This window comes from Prionailurus bengalensis, chromosome A3 (assembly GCF_016509475.1).
Source record: "Prionailurus bengalensis isolate Pbe53 chromosome A3, Fcat_Pben_1.1_paternal_pri, whole genome shotgun sequence".
NCBI classification, from domain to species: Eukaryota; Metazoa; Chordata; class Mammalia; order Carnivora; family Felidae; genus Prionailurus; species Prionailurus bengalensis.
The window spans coordinates 27667375-27686696 of record NC_057354.1 but is presented as its reverse complement, the minus strand read 5'-3'; the positions used below and the strand labels follow the sequence as shown (position 1 = coordinate 27686696).

The following is a 19322-nucleotide window of genomic DNA, read 5'->3' as shown; positions in this document are numbered from 1 at the left end:
GTTGACCGGAGAGAAGTGTGGGCAGCCTGGGCGCCCCATTTGCAGCTGCATCTGAAGTGGGACCCAGTTAACCTGTGAGGTCTCCAGGTAGTGTCAGAATTGAGTTGTATTGTTGGGCCAGTTGGTGTTGGGGAACTGGAGAAGCGGTGTCAGAAAATGCCACGTGATAGGCGAGTAGAGGGGGAAATAGTGTAAAAACAACAGCCGACTAAAGTGTGGGTGGAGGGTGCCTGGCTGACTCCGCTAGAGGACGTGCGTCTCTTGATCTCAGGGGTCGTGAGTTGGAGCCCCACATCGGGTGTGGAGCTTACTGGGGAAAAGTGTGGTGGTTTTATAGAGATGAAGTAGGTCATGCCAGTGGAAGGGGACTTGGGGTTCAGGCCAGGGACAGCTCTGAGCCCTAGAGAAGGGAGCTGGGACTGGGTGTGAGAGAGCTAGTGGTGGCATGATGGCTGGTGTGTCACTTCCTGGCAGTGTGAGCTGCTCTGAGTTGCACCGTCCCTGAGACTCAATGTCAAGAACAGTAAAATAGGGATAGTCCCATCCCACATGGGCGGTTTAATGAGACGAGCTTTGTGGAAATGTACAAACTGTGAGGCGCTGGGAGTGTTCTAATTCGGTGGGGGTGAACGTTTATTGATCCATAAACGCCTTTGGCCAGCCCGGAGCTAGGACCCCCAAGTTCACCCAGGGAGCGGGCGGTGCCTGCAGGGAAGAACAGGCGGGAGGCTTTTGCCAAATCCGACCAAGAGACCATGGGGCCTGAGGCTCAGCCTGGCTTTATCTTCTTTCCCTGCCCCGCCTTCTCCTGCAGCCTTCATTCCTGTCCTTACAAAGGCCCTCCAGTTGCTCGGAGTCTTTTCTCCACACTTCCATGTGCTGGGATCTGCCCAGCAGCCTTTGTGAGCCAGCAGGCCTGTGGGCTTGCCTCCAGCTTCCTGCCTTTTAAGCGAGTGGCTTTGATGCCCGCCCCAGACCCTCAAGGAAGATGTGTGGCCTCCGGCAGGGGCTGTGAAGCCCATCCTCCGCTTCCTGCCCATACCAGCAGCAGCTGCTCTTAGCAGCGGGCTTCCTCTTGTCTTCCCCTGCTCTGGGAGAGACAGGCTGTCCCGCAAGTCCCACAAGTCCACGGGGCCTCCTGCTGCTTCCTCGGGCAGGTGGCTCGAGTCCAAAGCCCATGGGGTTTGGTTGCAAGTCCGCCCTGGTGAGCTGGCACGGGGCTGTCTGTGGTCAGGGCCCCCGGAAATGGGCTGTCCCCTTGGGAGTAGAGGCATCTGCACTTGACCCACAGTAGGGAGCACTTGCAGCCTGCCCATCTAGGATCCTTCACCCATTGGCACGGAAGGTGCTGGAGGCCGGAACCTGGGCCAGCCCTGCACCCCTCCGTTTGTACTCCTGACCCTCTCTGCTTGGCTGCAGTCAGGCTCTGCTCTGTGCACCCTTGCCACCCTGCAAACTGCCTGTCCAGTTGCGATTGGCCCAAGAGCATCCTGCCCCTCAAGGTGGGCACAGGGGCGCCTAGACGGAGCGAGGACCCCAATGCTCCGTCACGCCTTCGCTCCACCACTGACAGAGGCCAACCTATCAATTTCCTGCTGCAATTCCCAGATGGCTGGGGATCCCGCCTGCGTGTAGAGTCCCAGCCCACCACCCTTTCACTCCCTCTCACATCATACTCATCCCTTCCTGAAAAGCCATTTTAATTAGCTTACACAGCAGCAGAGAGGGAGCCATGGACGATGAACCCGATGGGCTGTGCTTTAGAAACCGCCAGGTCTCTCTCGGGGCTCTGAACAGGACTAGCAGCAGTTCTTTAAGAGGCCCCAGGCCTCTGACCGCAAAGGCAGGGAAAAGCCGGCCCCACAACGCCGCTGGCGAAGCGGTGGGCTACACGTGTTCAGCAGACGAGGGTGGTGGAAGCGAGTGTGGACTCACACGAGGCTCTCGGAGATTCCATCCTGCAAGACCTCTGGCCAGGGCCGTGTTTAAGTCTGGGTCAGGCAGAGTTCCGAAGAGCCACAGAGAAGAGCTGAGAGGTCTGGCCAGCAAGCCCCAGAGGGAGGGCAAAGGCACTGGGGCAGATGCAGCCAGGGACAACACGCACTGGGAGCTCAGGCTGCAACATCCCTTGCAAACAAAGCCATCCACGTAGCTCAGGGGCCTTGGTCTCCACAAGGCCTCCGTCTCAGCCAAGCACAACGGGCATCTCCCAGGCCACAAATGAGAGCCAAAGCACCAGCCCTGTCCCACAGCAGCATGGGGATGGATGGGGGGCTGGGTCAGCGTGGGAACCGGACCATCCTCAGCTAGTGGCAGTTCTGACAGCTGGGGTGGCAAGGAATCCCATTCACCCGGCAGCGGCAGCCCCCACTGGTGTCTCCTGGGCCCTAGAGGATGGGGAGGAGAGAAGGTCATGGCAGTGAAAACAGTGGCCCGCCCCGCTGCTCCATCACACCCTCAAACCCCTGCACACCCCCACTCCGGCTCTTCGCTCGGGCAGGGCCGCCTGCCACGAATGGCTTTCTTGGCCTCAGCTACCTGGCGGAGGCAGTCAGTTAAGATCTTTCTGGGCTCCCGCAGCACCCCTAATTACAGGGTCCCAGTCTGTGCTCCCCTAGACCCAGAGCAGGCAAGGGACGTGATGGCTGTCTGCAAATCCTGGGTGGGTCGGCACATTGGCAGCTTGAGAGACGCTCCCTCTGCCTCCGTCCGTCCCGGGGTCCACCCGGATACAACTACGAGCCCCCGACCCCAGGAACTCAGCCCTGATAAACACCGCTGCCTTTGGCGGAGCCCTTCCCTTGCATGCTTTCATTTGGTTTTGAGGACAAGCCTGCAAGACGCCTGCCATCATCTCCATTTCACAGATGAAGAAAACCGAGGCTCAGAACAGCCTAACCACACAGCCGGCGTGCACCAGAGCCGGGGACCCGCTCTGCCTCTGAGCCCAGACTGAATCCTCACTCACTGCCCTCTAGGGTGCGGTCAGCAAACTTTTTCCGCAAAGTGCCGCTTCCATCAGGTGTCTGGGGCCATCGGGTCTCGGCCTTTGTAGTGCAAAAGCGGCCCCGGACGGTACACAACGAATGCACGCGGCCGTGCTCCCAGAACACGCTGCTTTGTGGACGCGAAACTCGCGTCTCGCATCATTTTCACGTGTCGCACCAAACAACTTCTTTTCTCGATACTTTCCAACCGTTTAAAAAAGTGTAAAAACCGTCCTCACTTTACAACCTGGACGGATCCAGGCAGGGAGTTGGATTTGGCCCAGGGGCTGTGCCCCACTCTGGGGGGAGGCGCCCGGGCGCCTCCCCGTCATGCTCCCCAGCCTCTGCTTCCGCCCGCCCGCCCGCCCCCAAGACTCACCCCAGGCCCCCAGCGTGGGCCCTTGGTGACCCAGCAGATTTCGGTGTGGCAGACGGTGCAGCGGATCCAGTCACAGCCGTCCTTCTTCTGCACCACGATGCGGCACTGTGGGCAGTGCATGGCCTCGCCCTGCTGCAGCATGGACTGGGGCACGGCAGGTGCCAGCCTTCAGCCGGGCTGGGGCGGCTGCCGGCCGGAGCCCTCCCTGACCCCCGGCCCACCGCAGGGACAAACCGGCTGGCCCTCTGGGGGTGTGGGGTCACTCTCCTGCGCTCTCCTGCCTTTCGTAGACGTGCTCCCCGCTGCTCACCCCGTGACCGCTTGTCCTAAAGCAGTCCCGCTTCTGGATGGCAGTGAGCAGCCCTTTCTGAGAACTGAGAAGCCCCCAACCCACGGACCGAACCCTCCCAGAACCCAAATCCCCAGGCCTCAGCCTTGACCCTGCCTCACCCTGAGCATCTCTGTTGTCTGCCTGGCGGCCACATCGTTCTGGGCCCGCAGGGCCAGGTCGTCCTGGTACTCCTTGCAGTTCATCTGCTCGTGGATGGCCTGTGGCGGGCGAGGGGCTCGATGTGAGAAGGCTCCAGACCAGTCTGGAGAGACCAGAGACGGGCATCGTCTCGTCTGGCCTCGAGACCAGTCTCGTTAGGGGTCAGCCACTGAGCCGATGAGGGCGGGGAGCGGCCTGAGGTCAGGGTCCGGCAAGACTCAGTCTGGGTTTGGGGTCCGGGCTCAATTCAGGACAGGGGTTGAGCATCAGTCTGGGGCCAGGGGCGGGTTGGTGTGTGACTAGGAGGCCAGGGTCAGGGCTCAGTTTCGGGCCGAGGCTCAGGCTAGGCTGAGGTTCCATCGAGAGCCAGGGCTCGGTCCAAGGGTCAGGCTCAGTTTGGGGCCCGGACCAGGCCCCGCCATCGACGTGCGGCTGTCCGTGGTGAAACGACCAGGCTGGGGTCACAGCTCCCTTGCCCGGAGAACAAGCACCGAGGTGCAGTGAGCTCCTGGCAGGACTAGGGTGACTGGACAGCGTGGGCCCCTGTCCCCACCTTACACAGCAGGCAGTTGACGTGGAAGCACACTGGGCAGGTGAACTCGTTGACATCATCCTCAAAGAAGCACCATCCCTTACAGTCCGGGGTCTTGCAGTGGTAGCTGAAGGCACTGCGGTTTTCCGCGATGGAGACGCCCAGGTCCAAAAATCGCTGGTAATCCTCGGGGGGCAGCAGCTGCCGAGAGGCCACAACCTTGTTTGCTCGGGGTTCAGAACAGCTGACGAGGGCCCTCCCAGCCACCAAATATCCTCCAGGAAGCCCTCGACCCATGAAGTCCAACCCAGCCCTGCTCCGTGTTTAAAAACTCCATTCAAGGGGCGCCTGGGTGGCTCAGTTGGTTAAACATCCAACTTTGGCTCGGGTCATGATCTCACGGTTCGTGGGTTTGAGCCCTGCATCGGGCCCTGTGCTAACAGCTCAGAGCCTGGAGCCTGCTTCGGATTCTGTGTCTCCCTCCCTCTCTCTCTGCCCTTGCCCTGCTGGCACTCTGTCTCTTTCTGTCTCAAAAATAAAAGCATTAAAAAAAAAAACTTTTTTTTTAAATAAAAACTCTCATTCAAAAAGTGGATTAGAAGTTCTGGAGATGGACAGTGGTGATAGGTGCACAATGTGAGTGTACTTAATGCCACAGACCTGTACACTTAACATGGTAAAAATGGGGGGAAAAAAGAAAAGAAAAACGGTAAAAATGGGAAATTCTGTTATGTATATTCTACAATTTAAAAAAAAAAAAAAAGGAAAAGTGAACAAAAATAATAACCAGCAATGCTGGCGAAGATGTGGTTAAACTAGTATCCTGGTATATGACACTGGGAGACAGCCGTGTGGCAATTATGTTTCAACAAAACTTCTCTGACCCTTTAGGACTCACTCCCCATCTACAGGTTTATGCCAAGAAAATAATGTACAAGAAGAGACACCATTCAAAAAGTTCTTGAAGCGTTCGTTACAAACTGAGAAACTGGAATTATTAAGAGAAGAGATATAAGCAGGATACATGCTCTAGAGATTTATAATAATCCTCAGAAAAGTTCTATAGCAACATAGCAAAAGGTGTATCTATGCTGGTCACAAGTAAAAATCATGCCTACATTCCCCATGTTGATTGGGGGCTGATTACGAGAGTTACGTCTGTCAAAATTCACCCAACTGTATGCTTGTTGTCGGGGAGGGGGGGGGTCTCCCATTTGGACCTCAGCCACTTTGACCCTGCCTCCATGTTTTGGTCTGGGAACCCCAAGATGCCCAATTCTGAGAAGGCCAGTCCCGAGCAGTTTAAAAACCACGAATCAGGCCCAGCAGTCGATTTTCCAGGGGGGGAAATGGAGACTCCGAGAAGGGTGGGATCTTGATGACAATCATAATAGTAACAGCGAACACACTCGTGCAGATGTGTGCAACACCGGAATGGATTGCTGGAGAAAGGGCCCCGATTTATTCGTGTCTCCCTGACTCCACACCCTTGGATGGTGCCCTCGCGGGGACTATGGGCTCGAGCAGGCTCACTGGGATGGCAGCAAGTAAAAAGAGCAGACGCGTGGCAAGGACTCTTGCACTGGAGCTCCCTGCTGGCTGCTCCGGGACCCTGGAGGCCACCAGCCCGGGAGCAGGCCTTGGCCAGCCTGCCGGTGGGTGACAGAGCACAGCGGAGACAGGCCCAGCCGCCCCGCCATTGCAAATAAGGCCATCATAAATCAGCCCGTGACAGCAGATCCACCCGCTAAACCCACATGGGACCAGCCAGGCCCAGCTGGAGCTAGAAGAATCATCTGGCTAAGTCCAACCGCGATGACTCACTTGCAGATTTGTGAACTAAATAAACAGTGGTTGTTTGAAGACACTACGTCTGGGATAACTTGTCAGGCGGCAAAAGCAAACGGATGCGAGGGCTCACCCATTACTCTGAAGTCTTTTACACACACACTCTACTATATTCTTCACAACCTTCGAAGAAGCTAACTGCGACCCTAGCTGAGATGAGAAAACCAAGGCACGGGGTGAGGATCTGACCGGAGGTCACCCAGGCCAATGGCCCCAGAATTTCCCCATTCTTAATGGCTCTGCTGTCTTTCCTTCCCAAGAGTGCTTTCTTTACCGCCTACTTCCCCCAAGTCCCGTCCTGTTCACTGCTTGGCCCTCAGCAGCCCACACAGAAGGCTCCGGATAAATGTGTGCTGAGATCGGTGCCCCCAACCCCATCCCCACCTGCCAGCTCAGGGTGCGCCCTCCGCCCCTGGCCTTACCGCCCGGATCTCCCTCTCCAGCAGCTTGCCCGAGCACGAGTACGTGTTGTCAATGAAGGGGCAGGAGACCTCGGCCTCCTGGCTGTTGCGGATGGTGCCCTGCAGACACTCCCTGGAGGGGGTGAAGGGCGGGAGGGGGAGGTTAGGGTCATCTGAACCCCATCCACCTGGATTCCACCCCTCACGTAGTGAGGCCTGACCCCAGGTGGGCTTCTCTTCAATTCCCCTCTTCCTTCATATCCCTCCCATAAACCCATCTCCAAAGCGTCCACTTCTGTGCACCCCACAGCCACCCCCCATTGCTCTGGTCCAGGCCCCCATCACTCCTTGCCTGGAGCAGAGCAGAAGCATCCTTCCCGGGTTCCCTGGGCCCACCTCGCCCTCCGACACCATTCCCAACACACTGGCCTCACAATCCCCAGCAGCCCCCCATCCGGATCCGCCCAGAACAAACCTGCTCGCCTCGCTATGGCTTACAAGAGCCCTGAGGACTTGTCCTCTCTAACTAATCTCTCGGTCCATCTCTGCTCCAGCCACACCGACACCTGCTTGGCCACAGACAGGCCGGGCACACCGCTGCAGCAGACCCCCGGGTCTCTGCTCAAATGCTACCCCCTTAGGGGCTCTCCTGACCCGCTCCTGGAGCAGGGCCCCTGTTCTTTGATCAGAATCCACTAATCACAATCCGCTGGTGCTTAGCATTTGACACAATTTACAATTCCATCAGCGATTATTCGATTAATATCAGACTCTCTCCACCGGAACGTAAGCTCCAAGGAGGCAGGAACTGAGCTTCTTTGTTCCCTCCTGGATCCCCAGGCCTGGCACAGTCCCTGGCACCCAGGGGCCGTGCGAATGTCCGCTGTGGTGAAGGCGGACATGGTCTGCACAGCCCAGGACCGGTGGCCTGGCGGAGCCTCAGAGAAGGACGGTCTGCCCACCAGCCAGGCGGAGAGCGGGGCTGGCTCAGTCTGCCGGCGCTAGGGCCTCAGTGCCCTTGGCTGGGCCTGCCGCAGAGAGCGGCAAAGGGCGCAGGCTCTGGAACCAGAATGCCTGAGCAGTGTGGCCTTGAGCAAGCGGCTGGCCTCCGAACCTCACATTCCCCCTCTGCAAAATGGGGAGACAGCGCCTACCTCGCAGGTTTTTGTGAGCGTCCAATGAGATGTAAGCGCACAGGCCCCACCCACTCTCAGCCCTCCGGTAATCGGCGGCTGCGACAAACGCTGCGTTGCTGGGGGTGGGGTTGGGGGCCGCACCTGCAGAAGGCGTGCAGACACTCACGCAGCACCACGGCATCGCCGGGCGCCAGCACCAAGTAGCACACGGGGCACTCGGTGGGCTCGGTGTTCAGCACCAGGCTCCTCTGATCCAGCTGGACGTGTTGCAGGTAGTTTCCCTCCTGCTGCTGCTGCTTCCGCTGGGCACACGGGGCGGGGCCGCGGGGCGGGTCAGGGTCTCGGGGGAGGGTCAGACCAGGAAGGGGGCAGGACCAGGGGGCCAGGTCAGACCCCGGAGGCGGGGCAAAGCTGGGGGAGAGTCAGGATCCCTGGGTGGGGGTGGAGGTGGCCTGGCAGTGGGCGGGAGACGAGATGATGGGAAGGATGGGGCCAGGGCAGGAGGGGAGGCGGGGAAGCCAATGACAGGAGGCGGGCCAGGCAGAGGCAGGTTGGAGCTGCAACCAGGGGTCAAGCCACGAGAGGGAGTGATGGCAATAGTGAAGGGAAGGAGTCTGAGGAGGTAGTCTGGGGGTCTTAAGAGAGTTCACATCCCCGCCCAGAAGCAGGGCGGGGGGTGGTGGAGTCGGAGCCCGTCAAGGTCACAGAGTGGGTCAGGGGTATGCGGGTGGTGATAAAGCTAGAGAGCAAAGCAAGACCGGAGAGAGGACGGGGTCTGGGCCAAGGTTGTAGGTAAGACCACGAATGAGGTCATGGCTGGGGTGGGGCAAGGGCAGCACTGGGTCCGAGGAGAAAGCAGGTGGGGGGCATCCAATCAGAATGGGGGACACTCAGGGTCTGGCATCTGTGTAATCAGGGCTTGTGTCAGGATCGGGGGGCATAACTACGGAAGGGGCAGGACAGAGGGCGGGGCCAATCTTACAGGGAGCAGTGAAGGGCCCGGTCCAGGCTCCTAGGAAGTCAGGGGTGAACCCCAACAGGGAGGGAGGAGGTCGGGAGTAGCAGGGTCCAGGGTGAGGTCATGTCTAAGTGGAGCAGTAACTATCACAGGTGGGTAAGGGGAAGGTGGATACGAGCGTGGTCGGAAACAGGGTGCGGGAGTCACAGCCTGGGGCAGTCGTGTGCACAGTGGGTGTGTGTCAAAGCTAGGGGCGGAGCCACAGCCGAAGTGGGGGCGGGGCATGTGATCACAGCCTGGGAGCAGGGTCTCAGCACTTAAGACCTCCAGGAGAGGGCGGGCCACAGTCAAGTGCGGGGTCAACAGCAGCGGGGGGGTCAGGAGGGGGCAAGGCAGCCACGGGGTTGGAGCGGCAATGCGGAGGTGCCTCCCGTCCCACCGTACGCCTCCCCGCCCGGTCCACAGGTGTTTGGTCCGAGGCCGCCGCGCCCACCTGCTGGTACTGGCGCAGCGCCTCCTCCTCGCCCGCCAGGCGCGCTCTCTCCTCCTCGTCCGGCTGGTACGAGGCGGGAACCTGGTAGGCCTCAGGCCGCGCCCGGCAGCACATCTCGCAGCCAGGCCTCGTGGGCTTGTTAATGAAGGTGCAGCCGGGGCACTGCCAGCCCACCTGGGGGCAGAGTCGGAGGGTGAGGGGCTGAGCACGGCGCGGGGAGGGGTCCGGGAGCGTGGAGGCGGAGTCGGGGGGCGGGGCGCGCGGTCAAGGGCGCGCGCCGAGGTGGGGGCGGCTTACCGGCGGGGGTTCGGGCGCGGCTTCGGGCTGGCCCCGCCCCGGCTCCTGGGGGGCTCCGGACTTGGTGGGGGCTGGCTCCAGGGGGCCCCGGGGCTGAAGCGTGAGGTCCTTGAAGCCCAGATCTAGGGAGGAGGATTTAGGGCGTGGCAGATCCACGCAGCCCACTTGGCGCACATTCTGTGCCGGCCGCGCGCCCCGCACAGCTCCGCTCCTCGGTCCTCTCCCTCCTCCCTGGGGGAGTCTCCAGCTCGGTTCGCCAGGTGAGCCCAGACCTGGCTGAGTGTCGGGCTCCCACAAAGTCAGAGTCCCTCCTCCACCCGTGAATGCTCCCGCGTGCTCCCGGCTTAAAACCCCACCGCCTAAAGACAGGCCTCCTATGCTCAAGTTATGCACCTAGAGGGACAAACACTTCAGTCCTGCTCCTGCCAAATCCTGAATCTGCATCCATTCATGAAGGGCCATCGGACAGAAAAGCGGAAAAAAAAAAAAAAAAAAACAACTGGCTGGAGTCTTCAAGTATCAGGACAGTCACAGGAAGACTAGGGCACCAAAGACTGAAAGACCCTGGGAGACACGATGCCACGGCCAGGTCTCCTGCTATAAAGGGCATTAGTGAGACAACTGGTCAAATCTGGGTAACATGTGTGGATTAGATAACAGTACTTTATCATTGTTGGTTTCCTAAATTTGGTAGCTGTATGTGGTAATGTAAGAAAATGACCCTATTTTAAAGAAAATGCACACTGAAACTTTTAGGGGAGAGGGATACATCATGTCTGCACTTCAGAACCGTTCAGAAAACAGGAGTATTTATGCATATAAAAACAGTTGTGTATAGAGAATGATAAAGCAAAGCAGCTGTGGTGAAATGTTAACATTTGGGGGAATACACGCGAGAGGTCCTTGGGAATTTGTTATGCAATTCTTCGTACAACTTTGCACCTTTTCTGTCTGTCTGAACGATTTCCAGATAAAAATTTTAAAAATTGAGAATAAATGCTATTATTATCATGGTATCCAATTTACAGATTTAGAAGCTGAGGAGTGGAGACAGGAAGGGACTGGCCCAAGGTCACACAGCTGATAAATGCTGGGGCCGGGGGTTGGACTCAGCCCCTCTCCCCCAGACCACCGGCTTCAGAAATGGCTCCCTCCGGGGGGGTGTCCTTTGTGCACTATGGATAAGGTCCTCCTGGCGAGAGTTCCTGACCAAAAGTCCACGGACTCTGCTCCCTCTTGCCCTGCGACCTCAGATGAGTCCCGTGCCACTCAGAGGCAGAGTCTCACCTTCCAGCATCCGCAACTGCCTCTCCCGCTGCAGCTCCTGAGGGTTAAGTGAGGTGTTGCAGGCTGACAGCAGGTAGAGGTAGGCGCTGTCCCCATTCCGCCGCACCCCATGGGAGTGCAGGGTTTCCTGGTCCCGGGCCAGCCGCTGCCCAATGACCCACTGCTGTAGGACGGGTGGAAAGCCGTAGTCCAGGAATACCTGGCGGGGACATGGAGAGAGGGAGAGGGGAAAGGGAGGACCAGAGTAAAGAGAAGTGGACGTAAAATGGGAAGCGTCTGCCTTGATGTTTCCCTTTCGTGTACCCCCTCCACTTCCGCCTGCACCCCCCCCCCCCAAACTCACCATGTCCTTGAGGGAAGCCACTGTCATGTCCGGACGCACTGTGAGCCAGATGGTGACTGTGTGCATCTGAGCATCCTCCACACTCACCCACAGCCTGCGGAGAAGGTCACAGGTCCAACCTCAGCCACCAGCTGCTGGCACGTACCTGTCTGCACGCTTGTGCACGCAGCTGCACGTGTACATATACACGCGCACGCACCCACAGACGCCCAGTCTGGGTTAGGGGGCCTTTCCTGGATTCCCGCAGCCCTGTGCTTCCTCCTGAATCAGAACCCGCTGCTTAAACCCCTGCGGTGGCTCCACGCTCTTCTGAGAATCCAATCCGGACTCACTGCGGCACACGAGGGCCTCCGTGATCCGAGCCCCTCCCTACTCTCCAGCCTCCTGGAGCCTTTGCTCTTTAGCCAAACCACCAATCGTTGTTATTTACTATATGCCACGATGCTTCAAAGCACTAAATATGTTTCTTTTTAAAAATTTTTTTAAACATTTATTATTGAGAGACAGAGCATGAGCAGGGAGGGGCAGAGAGAGGAGGAGACACAGAATCCGAAGCAGGCTCCGGGCTCTGAGCTGTCAGCACAGAACCCGATGCGGGGCTTGAACGCACAAACCGCGAGATCGTGACCTGAGTCGAAGTCGGACGCTTAACCGACTGAGCCACCCAGGCGCCCCAGCACTTAGTATGTTTTAGCCCGTTTAATCCTCTCCACAAACCCAGGAGGCAGATACTGTTGTCACTGCTGTTTTACAGATAAAAACACGAGGCACGGACAGGTTACGCTGAGGCTACCAAGTAACACTGAGACTGTGAGAGGCAGGACTTCAACCCAGTGTTATTCCAGAGAAACACCAGCTTTCTCAAGGAAGGACCCTTCAACATTTCTGGAAGATCAAAAGCACGAAAGGGAAGGGCTACGATGAAACAAACCAGAACTGGATCCCAAAGGACACAGACACATCAGAGCACAGAACAAGAACAGCAAGAAACAATCAGTAAATGAGGACGAGTTCCTGGAAATGTACAAAGTGACTCCGGACTAACCTACCCTTTAGATCCAACTACAAGTTCACAAGAAAAACTGGAGATACTTAAATGACACCCCGAGGTGGCAGTTAATAAATCCAGCATGTGGGGGAATTCTGGAGGTCCAAGACCAAGGTTCTTAAATTAATGGCATAAAAATAAAGAGGAGGAATTAAAAAGACAAGATTAAGAAAGGATACATGTCGGGGCGCCTGGGTGGCTCAGTCGGTTGAGCGTCCAACTCCGGCTCAGGTCATGGTCTCGCAGTTCATGAGTTCGAGCCCCGCATCGGGCTCTGTGCTAACAAACAGCTCAGAGCCTGGAGCCTGCTTCAGATTCTGTGTCTCCCTCTCTCTCTCCCCCTCCCCTGCTCATGCTCTGTCTCTCAAAAATAAATAAGTGTTTAAAAAAAGAAGAAAGAAAGAAAGAAAGGATCTGTGTAGATCTTCTCTGGCTCCTAATTGGAATAACCCAACTATAAAAACTGTCAATGAGATAATCAGGGAAATTATACTATAAACTGTATTAGGGGAGTTTAAGGGATTACTCTTAATTTTTTAGATGTGATAATGGTATTGAGGCTAATAAGCAAGTCACAGGGAGGTAATGTACAGGCATGGTGACTATCATTAACATTTCTGCCTCATGTATCTGAAACTGCAGGCGATAAAAATAATAAGGGCGGCTGGCTGGCTCAGGTAGAGCATGTGACTCTCGATCCCAGGGTGGTGAGTTCAAACCCCATGTGGGGTATAGAGAATACTTAAAAAAATAATACGTAAGTATGTGAGGCAATGGATGTTAACTTGCTGTGTTCATCACTGCCCAATTACATACATGTACCAAGTCATTATGTTGTGCATCTAAACTGGTTCCGAGACTCGATTTCCAACGTGTGGATGGGAAGAGGGAGGCTCCTGCAATTCTCAGGCACCAGCAGGGCGTCCTCCATTTCAACTCAATTCTGACCCGATCTACCCAGAAACAGCAGCAGTGTCGGCAGCTTGAGGGCTCAGTCCTACAAGACCGCCCCCTCTCAAATGGCAGTCGTAAGCCGGTACTGCGTCATCGGATACAGAATCGGGAGTTCCAACAGCCCACTCCTGGGATTCCATTAATTTGCTAGAGCAGTTCACGGAACTCAAACATTTTGCTTACGAGACCACTGGTTTGTTATGGAAGGGCATAATTCGGGGACAGCCCGATGGAAGAATCTGGAAGAGATGCACAGTGCGAGGCACACCATCCGGGAAAGGGTGGTAGCTTCCCTGCCCTCTGGAGTGCTCTAGCGTCCCCAGATCTCCACGCGTTCACCAACCCAGAAGCTCTCTGAACCCCGCCCTTTTCAGTTTTTATGAAAATCTCATTACATAGGCGTGACTGATGAGACCACTGCCACTGGGGACTGATTCTATACCTCCAGTCCCCGTCCCCTCCCAGGAGGTCAGGGGGATGGGACTGTACACTCCAACCCTCTAATCACACTGGCTGGTTTCTCTGGTGAGCAGCGGCCCCCATCCTTAGGTGATCTAGGGAGATTCCAAAGGTCACCTCATTTGCACAACAAAACGCACCTTTACCACTCGAAAAAACGTAAGAAGTTCCAAGGAGCTCTGTGCCAGGAAAGGACAAAGACCAAGAAAATATTCCTTATTATAAATCACAAGATCACAACACCTTAAACTAATACAATGTCCTGTGTCCATTACAGCTCGGTAAAACTCAAAAAGAAGACTAGGCACGAATGTTCACAGCATCATTATTCACGTTAGCCCCCAAGCGGGAAAACCCCAAATGTCCAGCAAATGATTAATAGAGAAAATGTGGTATATTCGTACAATACGTTATCATCGAGCAACAGAAAGGAATAAAGTTCTGATACGTGCCACCACACGGATGAATCGAGAAAACAGGATGCTAAGTGAAAGGAGCCGGACACAAGAGGCCACATGCAGTATGATTCCATTTCTGCGAAATGTCCAGACGAGGCAAGTCCCTGGAGATAAGGCTGGGGTTGGGGAAAGGGAGGGAGATGAGCAGAGACTACAAATAAAAGCACTGACCGGGGTCCTTTACAAGGCGATAGAAAGTTACTAGGCAGCAATGAAAAAGCGGGGGGGGGGGGGGGGGGGGGAGATAAGCACCACGATTCACTGAGTGACATGTGCCAGGCATTGTGCTAAGCATTCCGAGAGCAATTCGGTCTCGTTCTCCCTTGCCTCTACTTGCTAACAGAAACCCTGAGTTTGGGGCGCGTGGGTAGCACAGTCGGTTAAGCATCCGACTTCAGCCAGGTCACGATCTCGCGGTCCGGGAGTTCGAGCCCCGCGTCGGGCTCTGGGCTGATGGCTCAGAGCCTGGAGCCTGTTTCCGATTCTGTGTCTCCCTCTCTCTCTGCCCCTCCCCCGTTCATGCTCTGTCTCTCTCTGTCCCAAAAATAAATAAACGTTGAAAAAAAAAATTAAAAAAAAAAAAAAAAAAAAGAAACCCTGAGTTCTAGTTGGATGCCTGGTCGTGTTTCGCAGCCTCCCTTCAAGCCAAGCGTGGCTGTGAGAATACCTTCTGGTCCGCAGGAATTGAGTGGAAGAAGTGTGTGCAACTCTCTGAGCTGTGCCCTCAAGGGTGGGAGCGGGGGTCCCTCTTCCCTTCTGCAAGGCCGCTTTTGGCCAACAGGCTTGAACGGCAACTTGAGTTAAGACAGACAGAAGGGGCCACAGCGACCATCACCGCGGTGAATGCAAACAGGCTCATTAAGCGACCCACCTCGAAATATCCCTAAGCCCCCGCTGACAAAGGGGTCACTCACACCAGGCACAGTGGCCAAAAAAGGGGAAACTCCAAACGTCCCCATATTCTCTCATTCTCCCCTGTAGCTCTAGCCCCCCACAGACAGTCCCTGCTTTGCTGTCCTGCCCACCGCTCCCTGGTGGTGTCTTCAATACAGTTCTCTTTTGTTCTGCACCTGCACAGCCAGCTTCTACCCAATTGGGTCGCCCCACATTTGGGGGCCCCCATCTGGCTGGGAGACACCACACCTTCCTCCCTACCGGCAAGAATGCTGATGGGATGGCCGGAGCTGGAACAGCCATTTTAGACCATGAAGCGAACCGCAGAATGGAGCCCATGAATGGCAGAGCAACAAGACAGAAGCCTGAGTCTCCGGGGACTTACAGGAAGCACAGCCCCCACATACAGACTGCCTGCCATCAAATTTATTTATGCCACCGTTACTATGTTTTTTCTGTTATATGAGGACTAACATTCTATATGTGTTGGTTTTTTTTTTTAATGTTTACTTATTTTTGGAAAAAGAGAGAGAGACAGAGCACGAGCAGGGGAAGGGCAGAGAGACAGGGAGACACAGAATACCCAGCAGACTCCAGGCTCTGAGCTGTCAGCACAGAACCCAACACCGGGCTCGAACTCGCAAACCACGAGATCGTGACCTGAGCCGAAGTCGGACACTTAACCGACTGAGCCATCCAGGAGCCCCGAGGACTAACATTCTAATATACCTTCTAACAATCCTATGAGATGGCTTACTATTATTGCCTCATTTTTAAAATAAAAAAACCTCTGAAAATTCTGAGAGGTGAAGTGACTTGCTATAGATCTCACAGTGGATGACAGACAGAGCTCGGGTTTGAAGCTAGGTCTCCTGACACCAGAACCTGCCATTAAGAATAACTGGCGAGAGGGGCGCCTGGGTGGCTCAGTCGGTTGAGCCTCCGACTTCGGCTCAGGTCATGATCTCGCGGTCCGTGAGTTCGAGCCCCGCGTCGGGCTCTGTGGTGACAGCTCGGAGCCTGGAGCCTGCTTCGGATACCGTGTCTCCGTCTCTCTCTGCCCCTCCCCCGCTCATGCTCTGTCTCTCAAAGATGAATAAACATTAAAAAATTTTTTAAAAGGAGAATAACCGGCAAGAATATACTGCGGCCCACTGGGTTTCAGGAAGCCCTAAGACTTAGGCCAGTCGTGCCCTCCTCACCTGATGTCCTGTGTTGGGGAGACCTCAGGCTTCAGTTGCACACTCAGGGGCACCCGTTGCTCTGCCAGCCAGATGGCACACTGCACTGCCACGTGTTCATCCCCGCCTGCCACTGCTCGGGTGAGTCTCAGGGCCATCTCCTCGGCTGAAATCCAGTACAATGGAAGCAGGTTAGCACACGGTTTATTTTCCAGGAGCTGGGGGAGAGGGAGGTGGTAGTCCCTTGCACCTACTGCTTCCTCTGTCTCCCTGGTGAACTCCTACATATCCTTTAGCACCCAGCTTAAAAATCCCTTTCTCTGATACTCCCCATTCCCCCTCCCTGTTCATTTAGTTCTATTTGTCCTTCAGACTCCCAGGCCCCCAAACTTCCATTCATTTATGTGACAAGGATTTACTGAGCTCCTACTGTGTACCAGCTGCTGTCCCAGAAACTGGGATTCGGCAGTGAGTAAGATAAATGGGTCCCTGTGCTGACGGACCTCCCGGCCCAGCAAGGAGATAGACAACAGAAAAGAATTCAGGTTGTGAACCACGCTGGCAAGGAAATAAACAGCATAAGGAGATCAGGGAAGGCCTCTAGGAGGAGGGGACACTGAAGCTGAGACCAGGAAAAGCTAGATGTGTCCAAACCCGGTTAGGGAAGAGTATTCCTGGTGGAGAGAAAGGTCAGGGCAAAGGCCTTGAGCCAGAAATGATTGGATGGGAACAGAAAGAAGCCAGTGGGGCTCCATCAGAATGAACAAGGGGGTGAATGGGGTAAGACTGTGAGGTCAGTGAAGCCAGAAGGGAACTGTGGGCTAACCGAGGGCTCTGGCCTAAGAACATAGAGGGACACAGGGTGGGTTTTGAGCAGGGTGATGACATGACCTGACATGTTCTACAATGCTGGGTGGAGGGGGCAAGAGGGGGCGCAAGGACCCCTGGTATTTAGGTCAACTGAGATCTGTCTCCTGCACCAGGCCTGAGAGATCTCCTGTGTTCTCTGGGAGCTCTCCACACCATCACAACACAGTGCTGGCTCGTGGTGGCCTCAGGGACACGCCATAGTTGAAGGACCAGCCCCTAGAAGCAACCAGGCCCCAAAGAAGGAAACTGAGGGGCAGGTGGATAGAGGGAGGGTGCGGTTAAAGCCACCTCTCCCACCCTTCAGGGCAGGGGAGGCCAGGTCCTGCCGGGGCCCACCGCCTAAAGGAAGTTTCCCAGCCGCTTCCAGGCTGTGCCCACCTTTCTTGGTCTTCTCGTCCATCTGGTGTGGTTGCGCCCATGCCCCCAGGCGGGGGCAGCAGCTCCGGAGAAATGTTATCCCTGGGTCACCTGGGAGAGGGCGGATGACCACAAGTAATTCAGTCGCGGCCGGTGGCCTCCGGCCCGGCCCGAACCCTCTTTATGCCTTGGTGTCCCCGGATGGGATCGGGTAACATCACAAGCACCGGAGACCGGGTATGGGAACGGGCTGGGACCCTGCGTGGGAGGTGAAAGGGCAAAGGGCACCGAGCCAAGCCCACAATGGGCGACAGAGGAAGCGGGACAGACCTGGTGCAGGGATGAGGGTGACGCCGCACAGCCGGGCGCTGTTAGTCCCTGGGGAGGGCCCTCCCCCCAACTTCTCGCTTCTGGGAACACCCCTGGCGCCAGGGATTGCAGCCACACTCCCTCCCCTGCGGGGCGGCCCCAGACAGTCGGGAGGGGAGGGGAGCAGCTACAGCGAAAGGGAAAGTGAAAGTGGAGGCCCCGGAAGTGGGGCAGCAGACTGTCGGGACATCCGGACACCCTCCCCCCCAACCGCCCGGCACACCCGGCGGCGACTGGCACCTACGCAGTCCCCGGCGGCGCCCGTCCTGCGCCGGGGTCGCGGTGGTCCGGGGTGCTCAAGGACCTTGACCGGGGTGACCCCTGTTGGGCTGATCCGGGACTCCCTGACCCTCACTCACCCGGCAGGCCGCGCCCGCACGGCCGCGGGAAGGGGCGGGGGGAGGGTCTGGAGGGGAGGGGCGGGGCAGTGGCCGCCGGGGGCGGGGATTGGACGGGATGGGGGCGGGGCTCAGCCCTGCATACTCACCGGCACCCAGGAGGGTCAGCCCCATCCTCAGCTCCGTTTGCGAAACACAAACCGAGGCTCTATCCGCATTAGGCTTCTTGCTTCTCCTTTTGGCCCCAACAGGGCCCCAGCCTGCTGCCAGACAGTCCCTAGAGTGTAAATCAAACCGCGTCACTCCTCAAAACACTCCCGATTCTTTCCAACACTCTCATAGCAAAGTAAAAACCGAGATCCTCTCCACAGCTGCAAACTGCCTCCCCTCCTCTTACTACTTTAAGCCTAAAAAATAAAATAGCCAGTTATTTTCCAAAAAAAAAAAAAGGGGGGGGGTTATTCAGGAATAGCCAAGAGTTGCAGTTTGGGACATTCAAGCTGTGAAAAGCCATGGGCAAATCTAACAACGCATAGAAACATTACTGAGATGGAGGGAATTGGGAGGCATGTTTTGAGCCAAAGTCCATTGGAGAAAAGCAAGAGTTCAGGGTGATGACACTTTCTCATTGGCTGAGTTACAGAGGTAGTGAATTTCTTGTAGGAGATCCAATGCACATCTTTTCCCTGTTGGGCTTGTAGTTGAGTCTTTCCTGTTGAGGACTCTGTTGGGGTATGTAATTGACAATTCTTCCCATAATAGACCTCCGCAGTGGTACCTGTCAGAGCTCCCCTTCCTGGATTCCCCACTCCACTTCCGGGAGGAATGTTCAACCCATGGCTCACCCCACTCAAACCCACTGGCCTCCTAGGTCCTGGAATAAGGCAGACACACTCCACCTCGGGATCTTTGCATGTGCCATAACCCCAGTATCGTCATGGCTTGCTCTCTCCCTTTAGTTTAGTCGTTACCCAAAACTCTTCCCTGGTCACTCTATCTGAAGTTTCATACACCCACATACATCCAGCATTTAATTTTTTTTAATGTTTATTTCCTGAGAGAGACAGACAGAAAGACAGACAGAGTGTGAGCGGGGAGGAGCAGAGAGAGAGGGAGACACAGAATCCGAAGCAGGTTCCAGAATCCGAATCTGAGTTGTCAGCACAGAGCCCAATGTGGGGCTCGAACCCACCAGCCACAAGATTGTGACCTGAGTCGAAGTTGGACACTTAACCGACTGAGG

At 56.1% G+C, this 19322-nt stretch overlaps 1 protein-coding gene across 13 annotated transcripts; it reads right to left on the bottom strand.

Annotated features, from left to right (window-relative positions):
- Window positions 1-1683: 1683 nt before the first annotated feature.
- RBCK1 (RANBP2-type and C3HC4-type zinc finger containing 1) lies at window positions 1684-18162 on the bottom strand. Of its 13 annotated transcripts, none has more exons than XM_043602678.1 (13): window positions 17986-18162; window positions 17394-17483; window positions 16167-16311; window positions 11152-11245; window positions 10809-11007; window positions 9522-9643; window positions 9225-9398; window positions 7915-8075; window positions 6659-6770; window positions 4410-4589; window positions 3817-3915; window positions 3367-3510; window positions 1684-2387 (listed from the first exon to the last, which is right to left on the bottom strand). In XM_043602678.1, exons 2-13 carry the CDS (start codon window positions 17413-17415, stop codon window positions 2307-2309), a joined length of 1533 nt encoding a protein of 510 aa, XP_043458613.1. In that variant the 5' UTR covers window positions 17416-17483; window positions 17986-18162; the 3' UTR covers window positions 1684-2306. The 13 variants fall into 13 exon arrangements, with proteins under 13 accessions (XP_043458613.1, XP_043458614.1, XP_043458612.1 ...); XM_043602679.1 differs by having other exon boundaries at window positions 17982-18161; XM_043602677.1 differs by having other exon boundaries at window positions 18101-18146.
- Between the last annotated feature and the right edge of the window lie 1160 nt (window positions 18163-19322).